This window comes from Lepus europaeus, chromosome 23 (genome assembly GCF_033115175.1).
Source record: "Lepus europaeus isolate LE1 chromosome 23, mLepTim1.pri, whole genome shotgun sequence".
In the NCBI taxonomy this organism is placed as follows: Eukaryota; Metazoa; Chordata; class Mammalia; order Lagomorpha; family Leporidae; genus Lepus; species Lepus europaeus.
Genome location: NC_084849.1, coordinates 19341128 through 19354615, shown reverse-complemented (window position 1 = coordinate 19354615; position 13488 = coordinate 19341128). Strand labels below are relative to the sequence as shown.

At 56.0% G+C, this 13488-nt stretch overlaps 1 protein-coding gene across 1 annotated transcript in view; it reads right to left on the bottom strand.

Annotated features, from left to right (window-relative positions):
- Positions 1–13488, bottom strand: part of MYO18B (myosin XVIIIB) — a 243534-nt gene that overhangs the window by 62751 nt on the left and 167295 nt on the right. The window contains exons 36-38 of the mRNA XM_062182090.1: positions 11499–11582; positions 10121–10258; positions 7732–7917 (exon numbers count right to left, since the gene is read on the bottom strand). Coding sequence (XP_062038074.1) covers positions 7732–7917; positions 10121–10258; positions 11499–11582 — 408 coding nt within the window. The remainder of the gene's footprint in view (positions 1–7731; positions 7918–10120; positions 10259–11498; positions 11583–13488) is intronic.

Genomic DNA, 13488 nt, shown 5'->3' with positions numbered 1-13488 from the left:
ACCATGGAGGCTGGCAAACATTACAAAGCAGGAGTGCACCTGCCCCTGGGAGCCAGCTGTGAAACACCTGCCAGCGCAGGGATGTCCTGAGCTTTCTTCCCGGTGGGCACACCTCTCACACAGCAGTGGGAGGCGATTTCCTGCCAGGGACACTGGCGAGTGTGCAGAACGGACGTGGCCCCCACAGCTTTTCCCGCGTCTGCTTTGGGCCTCACGTTCTTTCCATCACTTCTCCCCCTGAAGGTGGCAAACACACCCCAAAGTAACACCAAATAACTAATTCATGGGCCATATATAATTGATGCTGGATTTAACAGAAGTAGAGCCGTAAGTGGTTGTCTATTAACTATTTATGACCTTGCCCGGGCAGCTGACAAGCCAGGCTCGGTGAGGAGATCACACCCGTGTGCCCATGTTTTATTTAAGCATTATTAAAAGTACACAGTCCACAGCGAGGCTTTCAATTCCACTCAGAATTAGATTCTGCTGTGAAGCCGCCGCTGGGTCTCGGGAAGGTGAACGCTGGGTTTTGCTGGAACTGCTACTGCCGCAGGGGCTGGGTTTCCTCCTCTTCCATTCCTGCAACTATTCCCCCACCCCCACCCCCACCCCCAGCTGTCCTGTGACCCGGGATACAGCACGTCACCTCCCCAGCCTTGCTTTAATCGTCTATAAAATGGGAAGTTGGTGGCGGTACCTTCAGGACTGCAAGGATTAAATGAGAGGCTCTTCACAGGTGATTTTGTCCCCTGGGAGATATTAAGTAGTGTCTGGAGATGACTGGCCAGGAGAGCTATTTGTGCTAGGAGGTCTAGGAGGTAGAGGCCAGGGTGCTTGCACAGGATGGATCCCTAACAACAAGCAATGACAGTAACGCCGAGCTTGAGAAACCCTAGACTACCGGATCACAACTATATTATTTTTATGATTAATGTTATGAAGGTGGTTGAATGTATAGACAGTAGATAGTACCACATGATCTCACTCACATATGGACTGTAAAATGTTGATTTTGGGATAGGCATTTGACACCATGGCAAAGATGCTGTTTGCAACACCCACATCCCACTTCAGCACGTCTGGGTTCAAGTCCCAGCTCTGCTTGTCATCCAGTTTCCTGATAACACGCACCCTGGAAGACAGCAGGTGAGGGCTCGGATACCTGGGTCCGTGCCTTCATGCAGGCTGCATGGATTGGGTTCCCAGTTTCAGGCTTCAGCCTGGCCTAGCCTGGGCTGTTGCATATAGAAAATGAACCAGCACTGGGCCGGCGCTGTGGCATAGCAGGTAAAGCCATCACCTGCCGTGCTGGCATCCCATATGGGTGCCGAATAGAGTCCCAGCTGCTCCTCTTCTGATCCAGCTCTCTGCTATGGCCTGGGAAAGCAGCAGAAGATGGCCCAAGCACTTGGGCCCCTGCACCCATGTGGGGGACCCAGAAGAAGCTCTTGGCTCCTGGCTTTGGATCAGAGCAGCTCCGGTCATTGCAGCCATCTGGGAAGTGAACCAGCAGATGCAAGACCTCTCTCTCTGTGTCTCTACCTCTCTCTAACTCTGCCATTCAAATAAATAAATAAAACTGTAAAAACAAACAAACAACAAAAGAGAATAAACCAGCAGATGAGGGATCTCTCTCTCTCTCCCACTCCCCTTCTTTCAAATACAGAAAAAGACTGTTGAAAGTTGATCTCATGGAAGCTGAAGTAGAGGAGCACGAACTCTGGGAGACACAGCCAGGCCGCGGTGGGAGACGACGGTGAACCTGACTGTACACCTGTGCCTCAGAGCTGCCCGTGTGCCCTTCCTCAGTTAAGATGCCTCTCTACCACGCTCTTCCATGCTGGCTGTCCGCTCCTTGGCTACTCTTCCACAAGACAATGATTTCAGAACACCACTTCCTTTCTGGAGTACAGGAAGAAAATCCTTTCTCAAGCATGATGATCAAAGTTTGTTGTAAGTTACAGCTGAAGATTTAAAAGGTTAGCAAATGCATTTCACATGGAGTTATAACAAAAACGGACTGTGTGGTTGTGCTATGGTGACAGGGCATGTCCCACAACCACAGGAGTTCGGATCAATCTATTTAATTAAATCACGGTCAAAACAAATTGAGCAATGTCTTAAACTCAGATAATGCATCCTCCATACAATCTCCCCCAGATTTCCTCCTTTGCCCACACATCCTGCCATGCATCAGAGTTATCTGGGGACATTTGGGTTTTCTCCTCTAGATCGCGAGCAATTACAGGGACACAATCCATGGTCCTTTCGTGTCATCTCGTGTAACATCAGGCACAGGACCAGCCCACGGTAAGATGCAAACAGAAATTCACTGGCCTGAAAGTTCCCATTTTTAAACTATACTTTTTGAGCTATTCTGCTAAGAGGTAACGTTTTTAAATGTGGAGGACACATTTCATCAAACAATTACTGAGCATCGCTCCTATGTCTGGCCTTGACCTTCTTGAACTTGGAGTTGAAGACCTACAGCCCACTAAAACCCAGTCCCTCTCTCAGGGTTTAGGAAGACAAGAACACCGGCCACTAAAATACCAGGGTGATTCGCGCACTGATGAGGATGGGGTAGGGAGATGGGGGACCACGAAGAAAGCGCCATGGCAAAGAAAGGAAGTGGATTTAAAACCACCCAATGGGTACAGCTGGTCAAGTTGCCATTTAAACTGGCATCCTGTGTCATGGTGCCAATTCAAGACCCAGATACTCCACCTCCAATCCAGCTTCCTGCTAATGCTCCTGAGAAGGCACTGGAAGATGACCCAAGTACTGGGACCTCTGTCACCTACATAGGAGACCTGGATGGAGTTCCTGGCTCTTGGCTTCAGCCTCACCCAGCCCTGGCTGTTGTAGCCATGTGGGGAGTGAACCAGCAGATAGAAACTATCTCGCTTTCACTCTCGCTCTTTCAAATAAATAAGTCTTTTTTAAAATATAAAAATTATCTACATAGAGTGAAGTCAACAAGTCTTACCATCAAGTTGAGTGAGCAAGGAGAGAAGGCACTGTGATTTGTAGTGTGGGTCACTGGGCAGAGGCACTAAGAGTGAGCAGAGGCACCTGCCAAGCTTTCCAGGATCTGGGAGGCTTGTGGAAAAGACACCTGGCTCCACAGAAAGCTGAAGCCAGAGCCAGGCCAAGGTGACGGAGGGTGAAGCAAAACAGTGCAGCCTCTGAGACAGGTGCACCTGGCTGGAAGCAGACAGAGGGCAGGCCTTTGCATCGCCATCAGCACTTTCTGCCTTCCCTAAATGCCCGCCCTCCACCCCCACCCCGAATACCCCGTCCTGGGCCAGGGTGGTGTTGCCTGGTCTCCATGACTATTGAAAAACAACAAGATATAAATCCACGGATGAGCTGCCTCACTGCGCCAATGACAGAGGGACTTGAGTGATTTAGAGCCAGAATATTCTTTCCTCCATAATGGCTCCTGGAGTCACCAGGAATAGCACATTTACTAAAATTAACGGCAAACCCTCATTTTTCTTTTTTCCTGGGAAGAGAAGTTCCATCGGCGGGGTAATTGATCCTGATCTGGATGTGCCGGTGAGCCGGCTGCAGGTATAAATCATTCGCATGCAACAACTTGCAGCCTTTTAAACCAACACCAGCAGTGACGAATGGTACAGGCTGGCGACGGGCGGGAAGGAATGCAGACAGGAGATCCATCAACATCCCTCGCGCATCCCACCAGGGCCCAGAATACTGGATCTTTTTTTGTTTGGTCTCCTACCTTGGAGCCATTTTTCAGCAAGGCAGGGTTACCAGGGCAGCAGGGTGTCATTGGGAGAGCTTTACCACCAGGCACGGGGGGACACTGCCCCCAGCTCTGCCCCTCCACACGGTCCACCTGCCAAGTGTGACACTCGATGTCAACGAGGACACCATCGGAGGGCTGGCATTGCGGTTTCCCATACAAGAGTGCCCACTGGAGACCCGGCTGCTCTGCTTCAGATCCGGCTTCCTGCTAATGTACCCGAGTAGGCAGTGGATCGTGGCCCACTTGGCCACTGCTATCCACAGAGAGCCCCACTTTTCGCTTTATTTTGGCGAATTTGTGCTTGGGAGCTGCATTAGTTCAACCTTGATGACCACGTCCAGAAAATGAAGAAGGAGGCAGGGCATGAAAAAGGGGAGAGGAAAGTAAGAAAAGAGGGAAAAACGGGGCACAAGAGAGCGAGGGACGGAGGAAGGAGACCACTATCTCACTTGGCTGGAATGCCCACGTGTCCAGCCAGCTAAAGAAGACAGCAGAGGCTGGGCTGCTCTCTCCTCCCAGCCAGAGCGGGCAGGAGGAGGACTCGGCTGCTGAGAAGCAGGGCTGGTTAATGAGGAGTTCATCTTGTCAACTGGAGGGAAGAGCACTGCTCTCTGTCTCTGTCTCTGTCTCTGTCTCTCTCAAGGCCCTGGGGGTGGATGAACCGCCAATCAACGGACCTGTACGTTGTCTGGGAACTTCCGTCTGGGGCTGCCTCACCTGCCCCCACACAGAAGAGCCAGGTAGCCGGCCTGTCACCCACAGACAGGATAGGCGTGACTCTGCGTATCGGGGCCAATACCCCAAGAAATATGAGGGTGCTTCAAACAGTTCTTGGGAAAATAGAATTTAAAGCTAAGTGTATGGGGCAGGCATTAGGTGCAGTGGTTGAGACATAACTCGGGATGCCTGCATACGGTGTGAGTGCCTGGGCTCACACTCCGGCTCTGCTTCCAACTCCAGCTCCCTGCTACTGCAGACCCTGGGAGGCAGCATCTGACGGCTCAAGCACATGGGCTCCTGCTACCCACATGGGGGACCTGGATGGAGTTCCAGGCTCCTGGCTTCAGCCTGGCCCAGCCCCGGTTGTTGCAGTCATTTGGGGAGTGAACCAGCAGAGGAGAGATCTCTTTGTTGGTCAGTTTGCCTATGTCTCTCTGCCTTTTGAATAAGTAAAAAACAAACAAAAAGCATTAAAAAAAAAAGCCTTCTTATAAAGCTAAGTTTATTTAATGAAAAATTTTGGAATCTATTCAAAGGGTCTTCAAGAAGTTAACGGAAATGTATATTTTGGGGAAAAATGCAAAAATTTCAAAAATTTTTTTGCAACAAAATAAACATATTTTAAACCCATTTTCTGCTAACTTTTTGAAAGACCCCCCCTTTTGCTGCAGGAGCACAAGCTGGTGAGATCTGTTACAACGCCCGAGCGGACAGGACAAGGAGAACACAGTGACTGCATTTAGAGACCTCTGCACCTAGCTGTGGCCGGCAGAGGGTGGAGTGGTCCCAGCAAAGGTCTGGGGTCCTGGACAAAGGGGGTGCCCCCCCAGCCCCCACCCAGCGTCACAGATTCAAAACCCCAGAGCCTTAGGGACGCTCAGTGGAGAGGAAACCAGGGAGTGTCTGGATACCGGGATTCCCGCAGGCGACTGTTCTGGAGGCAACGCACGGAACAGTAGAGACAGCTTCCTACGTACCCTGCGCCTTGAGCTGCACAGTGTCAAGTACAAAATCAGGAGGCTGCTGAGCCAGGCAGCCCGGGGGTCAAGCTCTCATCGGGGCATGGCCCTGACCACGGCGCCCAGGGGTCAAGCTCTCATCCGGGCATGGCCCTGACCACGGCGCCTGGGGGTCAAGCTCTCATCCGGGCACGGCCCTGACCATGGCGCCAGGGGTCAAGCTCTCATCCAGGCACGGCCCTGACCACGGCGCCTGGGGGTCAAGCTCTCATCCGGGCACGGCCCTGACCACAGCGCCCGGGGGTCAAGCTCATTTGGCATGGCCCTGACCATGGCGCCCGGGGGTCAAGCTCTCATCCAGACGTGGCCCTGACCATGGTGCCCGGGGGTCAAGCTCATTTGGCGTGGCCCTGACCACGGCACCCGGGGGTTCAAGCTCTCATCTGGGTGCGGCCCTGGCCACGGCAGCCTGGGGGTCAAGCTCTCATCCGGGCGCGGCCCTGACCATGGCGCCGGGGGTCAAGCTCTCATCCGGGCACGGCCCTGACCACAGCGCCCGGGGGTCAAGCTCATTTGGCGTGGCCCTGACCATGGCGCCCGGGGGTCAAGCTCATTTGGCGTGGCCCTGACCACGGCACCCGGGGGTTCAAGCTCTCATCCGGGCCCAGCCCTGGCCACGGCAGCCCAGGGGTCAAGCTCTCATCCAGGCGCGGCCTTGACCACGGCAGCCCGGGGGTCAAGCTCTCATCTGGGCGTGGCCTTGACCACGGCAGCCCGGGGGTCAAGCTCTCATCCGGGCGCGGCCCTGGCCACAGCACCCGGGGGTCAAGCTCATTTGGCATGGCCCTGACCATGGCGCCCAGGGGTCAAGCTCTCATCCGGACGTGGCCCTGACCACGGCGCCCGGGGGTCAAGCTCTCATCCGGGTATGGCCCTGACCACGGCGCCCGGGAGTCAAGCTCATTTGGCGTGGCCCTGACCACGGCACCCGGGGGTCAAGTTCTCATCCGGACACGGCCCTGACCACGGTGCCCGGGAGTCAAGCTCTCATCCGGGCATGGCCCTGGCCACGGCGCCTGGGGGTCAAGCTCTCATCTGGGCGCAGCCTTGACCATGGCAGCCCAGGGGTCAAGCTCATTTGGCGTGGCCCTGACCATGGCGCCTGGGGGTCAAGCTCTCATCTGGGCGCAGCCTTGACCATGGCAGCCCAGGGGTCAAGCTCATTTGGCGTGGCCCTGACCACGGCACCCGGGGGTCAAGCTCATTTGGCGTGGCCCTGACCACGGCACCCGGGGGTCAAGCTCATTTGGCATGGCCCTGACCATGGCACCCGGGGGTCAAGCTCATTTGGCGTGGCCCTGACCACGGCGCCCGGGGGTCAAGCTCTCATCCAGGCGCAGCCTTGACCACGGCAGCCCAGGGGTCAAGCTCTCATCTGGGCGCGGCCCTGACCACGGCGCCCGGGGGTCAAGCTCTCATCCGGACGTGGCCCTGACCACGGCGCCCGGGGTCAAGCTCTCATCCGGACGTGGCCCTGACCACGGCGCCCGGGGGTCAAGCTCTCATCCGGGCGCGGCCCTGGCCACGGCTGACGGCCTGCGCCTCCACCTCCTCTCTTTGTAAATGACGCGGTGGTGGCACCGGCCTCACCGCTCTGACGGGAGCGCTCAAACAAGGAACCCGGCGCCCGGCGCTTTCACACAGGATGCGGGCCATCACTGCGTTTCCATCCCCGGCCTTCCCGGCGTTGCTCACAGCGCAGCCGGCCCGATGACCGCCGCGGCAGTCTAGAATTCCTCACCGGTAGCATGGGCACACTCCCTCTGACTTCCCCAGGCTCTTACAAGCATCCCGGGACGGGACGGCCGATAGGGACGCAGGGCAAGAGCGACACTTAAACGCGGCTCCCTATCTCTCGGCCGCACTAGGCTGGCCTACCGTTGGAGCAGAACGCCAGGCACAAGCAAAGTCTGGAATCCTAGACGCACGTGGTTGGCATCCATTCACCAGCTGTGCATGCCATTGGCCCACTCTGAGTCCACCCCCATCGTCTGCAGCCAATGGCAGTATCCGTCGTCCAAAGCCCCACCCCTTCCGGTTTCTCCCAGCGCTTCCTGCATGGCGGGTGGGGGGGTTGGCATTCTGAAGCCCCGCCTTCACTGACGCGAGGAATGTCCTACCCAATCCCAGATCCTAGCGTCTTTGACTGACGCAAGGAATGCCCTATCCCAGCCCAGACCCTGGTGTCGGCGCCTGTGCGGAAGAGACAGGGCTCACCAGCTCCACGCAGCGCCGGCCGGCCTCCGCCTCCCGCTGCACCAGCTCCTCCATTTCGGCCTTCAGCTCCTCCAGGCGCCGCTGGTAGTACTGGCTGCTCTCCCGCTGCTGTGCCTCTGAGGCGGCCGCCCGCGACAGCTCCTCACCCATCTTGATCAGGCTGTCCCGAAGCCGGATCACCAGGACCTGGGAGGGGACAGGGAGGTCAGGCCCAGCCTGGGGCAGCGGGCAGGGGCCTGGGGCATGAAACAGGGCGGCTCCAGGCAGACCTCGTTCGCCTGTGCCAAGGGCGCGAGGCTCAGAGTCCCCGCTTCCGCTAAAAGACGAGCGCGGTGTGAAGACGTGGGAAAGGAAGACTGGAGAGGCCGTGGGCCCGCGGAGGAGAGCTCCAGGTTCTGGTCCCACCTCTGCCCCCGTTCTGACCGGGCGGTGACCTGGGCAGGTGCCTGAGTCCCAGGACGCAGAAGGCTTAGCTCCCTACCCGGCGGGTTGGATGTGCTGGGTAAGGGTTGGGAATTGAGGATATTTATGGCAGCCCCACGCGCCGGCAGGATCGGAAAGTGGAGATGAGAGAGAACTTTGTTGGGCATCCAAACCCCATAACGTTTTGGCTCCCTGTTTTATAAAGCAGGGGACTTTGATCGCAGAGGGCCTCCATGTCTGCTTTTCTGGAGTGGTGAATCTATAAATGGCCGCCATCGCAGGCGCTGCACCGATCCAAAGCCAGGCGCTTCCTCCTGGTCTCCCAAGCACTTGGGCCATCCTCCACTGCACTCCCGGGCCACAGCAGAGAGCTGGCCTGGAAGAGGAGCAACCAGGACTAGAACCCAGCGCCCATATGGGATGCTGGCACCGCAGGCGGAGGATTAGCCAAGTGAGCCACGGCCATTTGGGGGGTGAACCAATGGAAGGAAGACTTTTCTCTCTGTCTCTCTCTCTCTCTCTCTCACTGCCTATAACTCTGTCAAATAAAAAGAAATAAAATTAAAAGCGTTCGACGAGGATTTGAAACAGCAGCCAGGAGAGCGTTAAGTTAGAAGAGTTTCCCAAACCGCTTCCTGGAGGCACCGCATCTACAGCAAAGACCCAGGAGTCTACTAAATTCACATCATGGTGGCAGAACGTGAATTTGGAGATAGACTCTTTCAATTTGACATATTTCTACCATAATTTTTCCTTCTCTGCTATCGCTCGACTAGGCTAGAGGCGAGTTAAAAATGACATGTGATGTAGCTCAACATGATCTGATCATTTGCAACACGGTAGATCAGAGCCCCACGGAGATCCTGCAGAGGCAGCCGTGCCTTCGGGGATGCCTTGAGCCATTCCCAGAACCACTGAGGGTCAAGGTGAAGGAGAGAATCTCTCTATTCTTCGTCTACGGCAGCCTTCCTGGAGACCAGAGGCCCCCTGGAGGTGGGGGCGGGAAAGATGAAGGTAGACTCCCATGGTGTAGACGCAGCGTCAGGCTGCAGTGAGGCCTGGGCCCAGGATGCAGTCAAGGTCACCTGTCAATCCACCATCCCTGACGCCACCCGGCTTCATCCTGAGCAAGCTGCTTGACCTCCAGGGGTCACGTTCTCACTCATTAAAGGAGTTGCACCTGACCCCCAGAGCTGACTCGCACATGGTGGACAGAAGAGGGTTTGACAATGATGCTGTCCTGTGTAAACGTCCCTGGTCATTCGTTGGTCAACAGTGCTGGGGAGATGAACTGTGCACTTCTACCCCAGAGACAATATGAACGTAATAACATCACCCCAGCCCATCTAAGGATCGTACCCGTGCTGCCAGGTCCAGCCTCCTCCTCCTGGAAGCCTCCCTGTTCTCCCGCTCAAAAGGACTTCTGCCTTCCCAGAGCTCACAGGCCCTCTCCATATTACTGGCATTTATGTCCCTGTACCCACATCTCTTACAAAGCTCCATGCTTCCAGGATCTGTGTTACACATTTGTCTTCTGGGCACCTAAAACAGGGCCTGGCACACACTAGGTGTGCAATAAACCCCAGTTCGAAAGGAGCTTTGGCTGCCTAGTGGGTAATGAGTAGGCAGATGGAGATGAGTACAAGGGTGAGAAGATGGGTGTGAGGTCAGAACAGATGAAGAGGAGGAGGAAGGGCTAAGGAGGCAGGGCAAATGGAACGGGAAAGGATGGATGCGTCAGTGATGGGGGAAGGAGGGGGGTGGGTTGTGGCTACATGGCTTAGGGGTGGTGTGGTACAAGAAAGAGGGAGGGAAGGGGGCCTGGAGGGAGGAGGCTGGGTGGAAGATGGATGAATAACGTATATCCAAGCAGGAGTAGGTGGATGGGTGGTGGGAGGAAGGATGGAGCTCGCAAGGAAGTTCTCATTGCTCCTGCCCCAAGCGGTGTTTCCGTGTCACTACATACCTCGAATCTCTTAATCTGCACTTTCTGGAACTCCGTCTTGTTCTCCAGGTCACAGATCACCGCCTCCTGCCTGCTGACGATGGCGCGATCCACGGTGGACTGCTCCAGGTACTCAACACGCATCTGAGCCACCTGCAGCTGAGGGCATATGTAGCAGCAGTGAGTCCCAGGCAGAGGCACCTGCAGGCCCCACGGCCAGGGCCCGGCACTATGCCTCTTCCTCGGCACAGGTGCTACACATCGAAGGCCTGCACAAGCCACAACTCCCAGGTTCCAATCTTTCATTTTTAAAAGATATATTTATTTGAAGGTCAGATACGGGGTGGGAGGAGAGAAAGAGAGTGCTTCCATCTGCTGGTTCACTCCCCAGATGGCCACAATGGCCAATGCTGGGCCAGGAGGTCATCTGAGTCTCCCACATGGATCCAGGGACCCAAGGACTTGGGCCATCCTCCGCTGCTTTCCCAGGTACCTTACCAGGGAGCTGGATCCAAAGTGGAGCAGCCAGGACAGGAAGCGGTGTCCATATGGGACGCTGGTGTCACAGGCAGTGCCTTTACCTGCCACACCATGCCACACCACCAAGCAGGTTCCAGTCTGGGGGCTCTCAGTGGACCCTCACAGCAGACCCTGCTCTGGAGTCTCAGGCACTGGGAACTGCTGCTTCCTATGCCTTTAGAATCCAGAACGGAACCTCGGATCAGCACTTCTGTTACTCCCTTCCTTGCTATGATAAAGGAGCCAAGCTGGTCTGCGAGCATCAGGCTTCAGCATCAAGGCACAGGCAACAGTGGGTGTGGGAGCCAGGTGCAAAACGTGGCTCCACTACCTTCCAGCCGGTGAGCCTGGGCAAGTCACTTCTGTTCCTGAGCCATAGCTACCACGTTTTCATTAGGAACCCTGAAGGAGATGCCTTCCTGGTACCTAGTGAACGCCCCGCAAATGTCTACCACTGCTATGACTTTTGTTGGGCTGGGGGCACATGCAATGCCTCTTCTGGAGGAGTTTTAAGAATTTCATGGGCAGCTGCAACCCGGCAGGCAATGATGGGAAGCCAGAGAGGTTTGCAGGGCCCAGGGCTCGGAAGAGAGATTTCACAATGTAACAAGGCCGTCTCGCAAGACCATACCCTTTCTCTGGGACTCGTTTCTCCCAGAGGGGAGAATCCTGCCCTGACCCCAGCGGGTCTTCCTCAGAGGGCATCCTTGGATGCAAAACAGGCACAGTCAGGAGTGAGTGAGGTGCACACTGGGAGTATCCCTGACTCATCTCACACACAGCTGGAGTGGAAGGGATCCACGCCGGCTGCCCAGACTCCTAGAGCAGGGGTGCAGAGCGAAGCCCCCTTGCCCCCCCACCAGCCGCGCCGAGCACGTACTTGCTCCTGCAGTTTGTGCTTCTCCTTCTTAGCTTCCTCCAGCTGCTGCTGCAGTTCTTGGATCTGCCCGATGTCGGAAGCGGACTAGCAGGACAAAAGAATAATGCCATGCTGAGACCACCGGCCGTGCTGGGGACCCACCCCTGAAAACCCGTCTGCGCCCACCGGCAGCTGTCACTATCCTCAGAGCTTCTGTGGCCATGGCTGCTTCCCCACACCCAACAGGCTTCACCTCGGTGTCGACACAGTCACTCCAGTACATGAGCCCCTGGCTTGGGTCAAGTGTCCCTCCCATTATCACACTCCCTTGAGAGCCCAGCCAGAAACGTGCTGGCCACAGCACCGAGACCAAATTCTGCAGCAAGGGAGTTTTTGTGAGAGTCAGGTGACTCAGATTCTAGACCTGGGAACCACACGACTGCCTTGCATCTCAGCCTTCCCATCTGTAAAATGGGCCAACAGCTTGTGCTTGGCCCCTCTGTCTGTGGTTTGTTCTGAGACCAGATGAGGCAGTGGAGAGCAAGAGGTCCTTAAAAAGGGGGTAGAAACAACCATTGAGCTTGACTGCCTCCAGAGGGGGGGATGACAAGGCACAGGAGCGTCCCCTCACTTCTGGGTTGCGCGTGTGTGTAACCTTTATTTGTAATGGGTAGGCACCTATGCCACTCCTGTGACTGATCAAATAAACTTGCAGTCTGGACAAAAGTACGTGTGACTCGCAGGGGTGGAAGACGGCACAGGCTCTGTGTGGCGGCTGTAATGATGATGTCCTTGATCCTTTCCGTCACTGTGACTCCCCAGTTAATCCCCCAGCCCACATTCCTGCTGGATACACTGGCAGCCTGGAGGCCATGTTTCCCTGCGTCTCTACTGGGGGTACACTGTGAGGAAGACGCTCACTGCTCCTGCAGGGAGTTGCTGTCCCCGGTGTGTAAAACAACCCTGAGGACCCCCTCCCATCCATCAGTTCCAGCCCTAAGCTGTTGCGTCCCCAAGCTGCCATCGTGCGTCCTGACTCCTGGGTCCACCTGCCACTTCTCCTTTCCCCTGCTCCACCCGCCCGGCACAGGATACTCTTGTCTTTTCCCTGGATTATCTGCAGCTTCCACTTACTTTCCACTATTAACTGAGCACCTGCCCTGTGCCGGCCACTCCTCCCAGCTCTGGGTGCAGCACTGGACGAGGCCGAGGAAAGCCCTGCCACTGCAGAGCTGAGAGCCTTGGGTGTCAGGCTCGCTGCTCCTCTCCAACTGCCCCCGCCCCCACAGAGTTTGCTGAGGATTCCTGTCACCCACAAAATAACCACCAAACTCATCATAGCTTCTAGGCCCTGCCCTGTCTCTCCTGGCCTGGCCTCACTGAGAGCCCAGGCCATGCTCCCCTCACTGGCCTGCTTGTAGCCTGTTAAATGCGTGCACCATCATCAGGCCCTTAGCATGTGGTGCACTCTGTCTCCTCTTCTCCCATTTAGTCAACTCCTGCTCCTCGTTCAAACATCCATGTTCTGTCGCCTCCTCAGGGAGCGTGTCTATGACTTCCAGCTAGTCCAAGATCCACAGGACCATGTTCATTTCCTTCCAGGGTTCTGGGCAGAGTTTCAAAGCCTCTGGCTCTGGGTGCCTTTGTAGTGAGATCTGCCCCACCCAGCAAACTGTGAGCTGCGTGAGTGCAGGAGAGGGACACGCCTTCACTCCCTGCAACATCTTCATCATTCATCACAGTGCCTGACACAGAGCAGGTGCTCAGTGTGAGAGAGGGGGAGGGAGAGAGGGGGAGGAGGGAGAGGGGGAGAGCCAGAGAAGGGGAGAAGGAGAGAGGAGGAGGGGGAGAGAAGGGGAGAGGAGAGATAGAGAGGGAGAGAGTGGGAGGGAGGGAGAGAGGGGGAGGGAGAAGGAGAAGGAGAGAGGAGGAGGGAGGGAGGGGAAAGAGGGAGAGGGGGAGAGAGAGAAGGGGAGAGGGAGAGAGAAGGGGAGAGGGAGAGAGAAGGGGA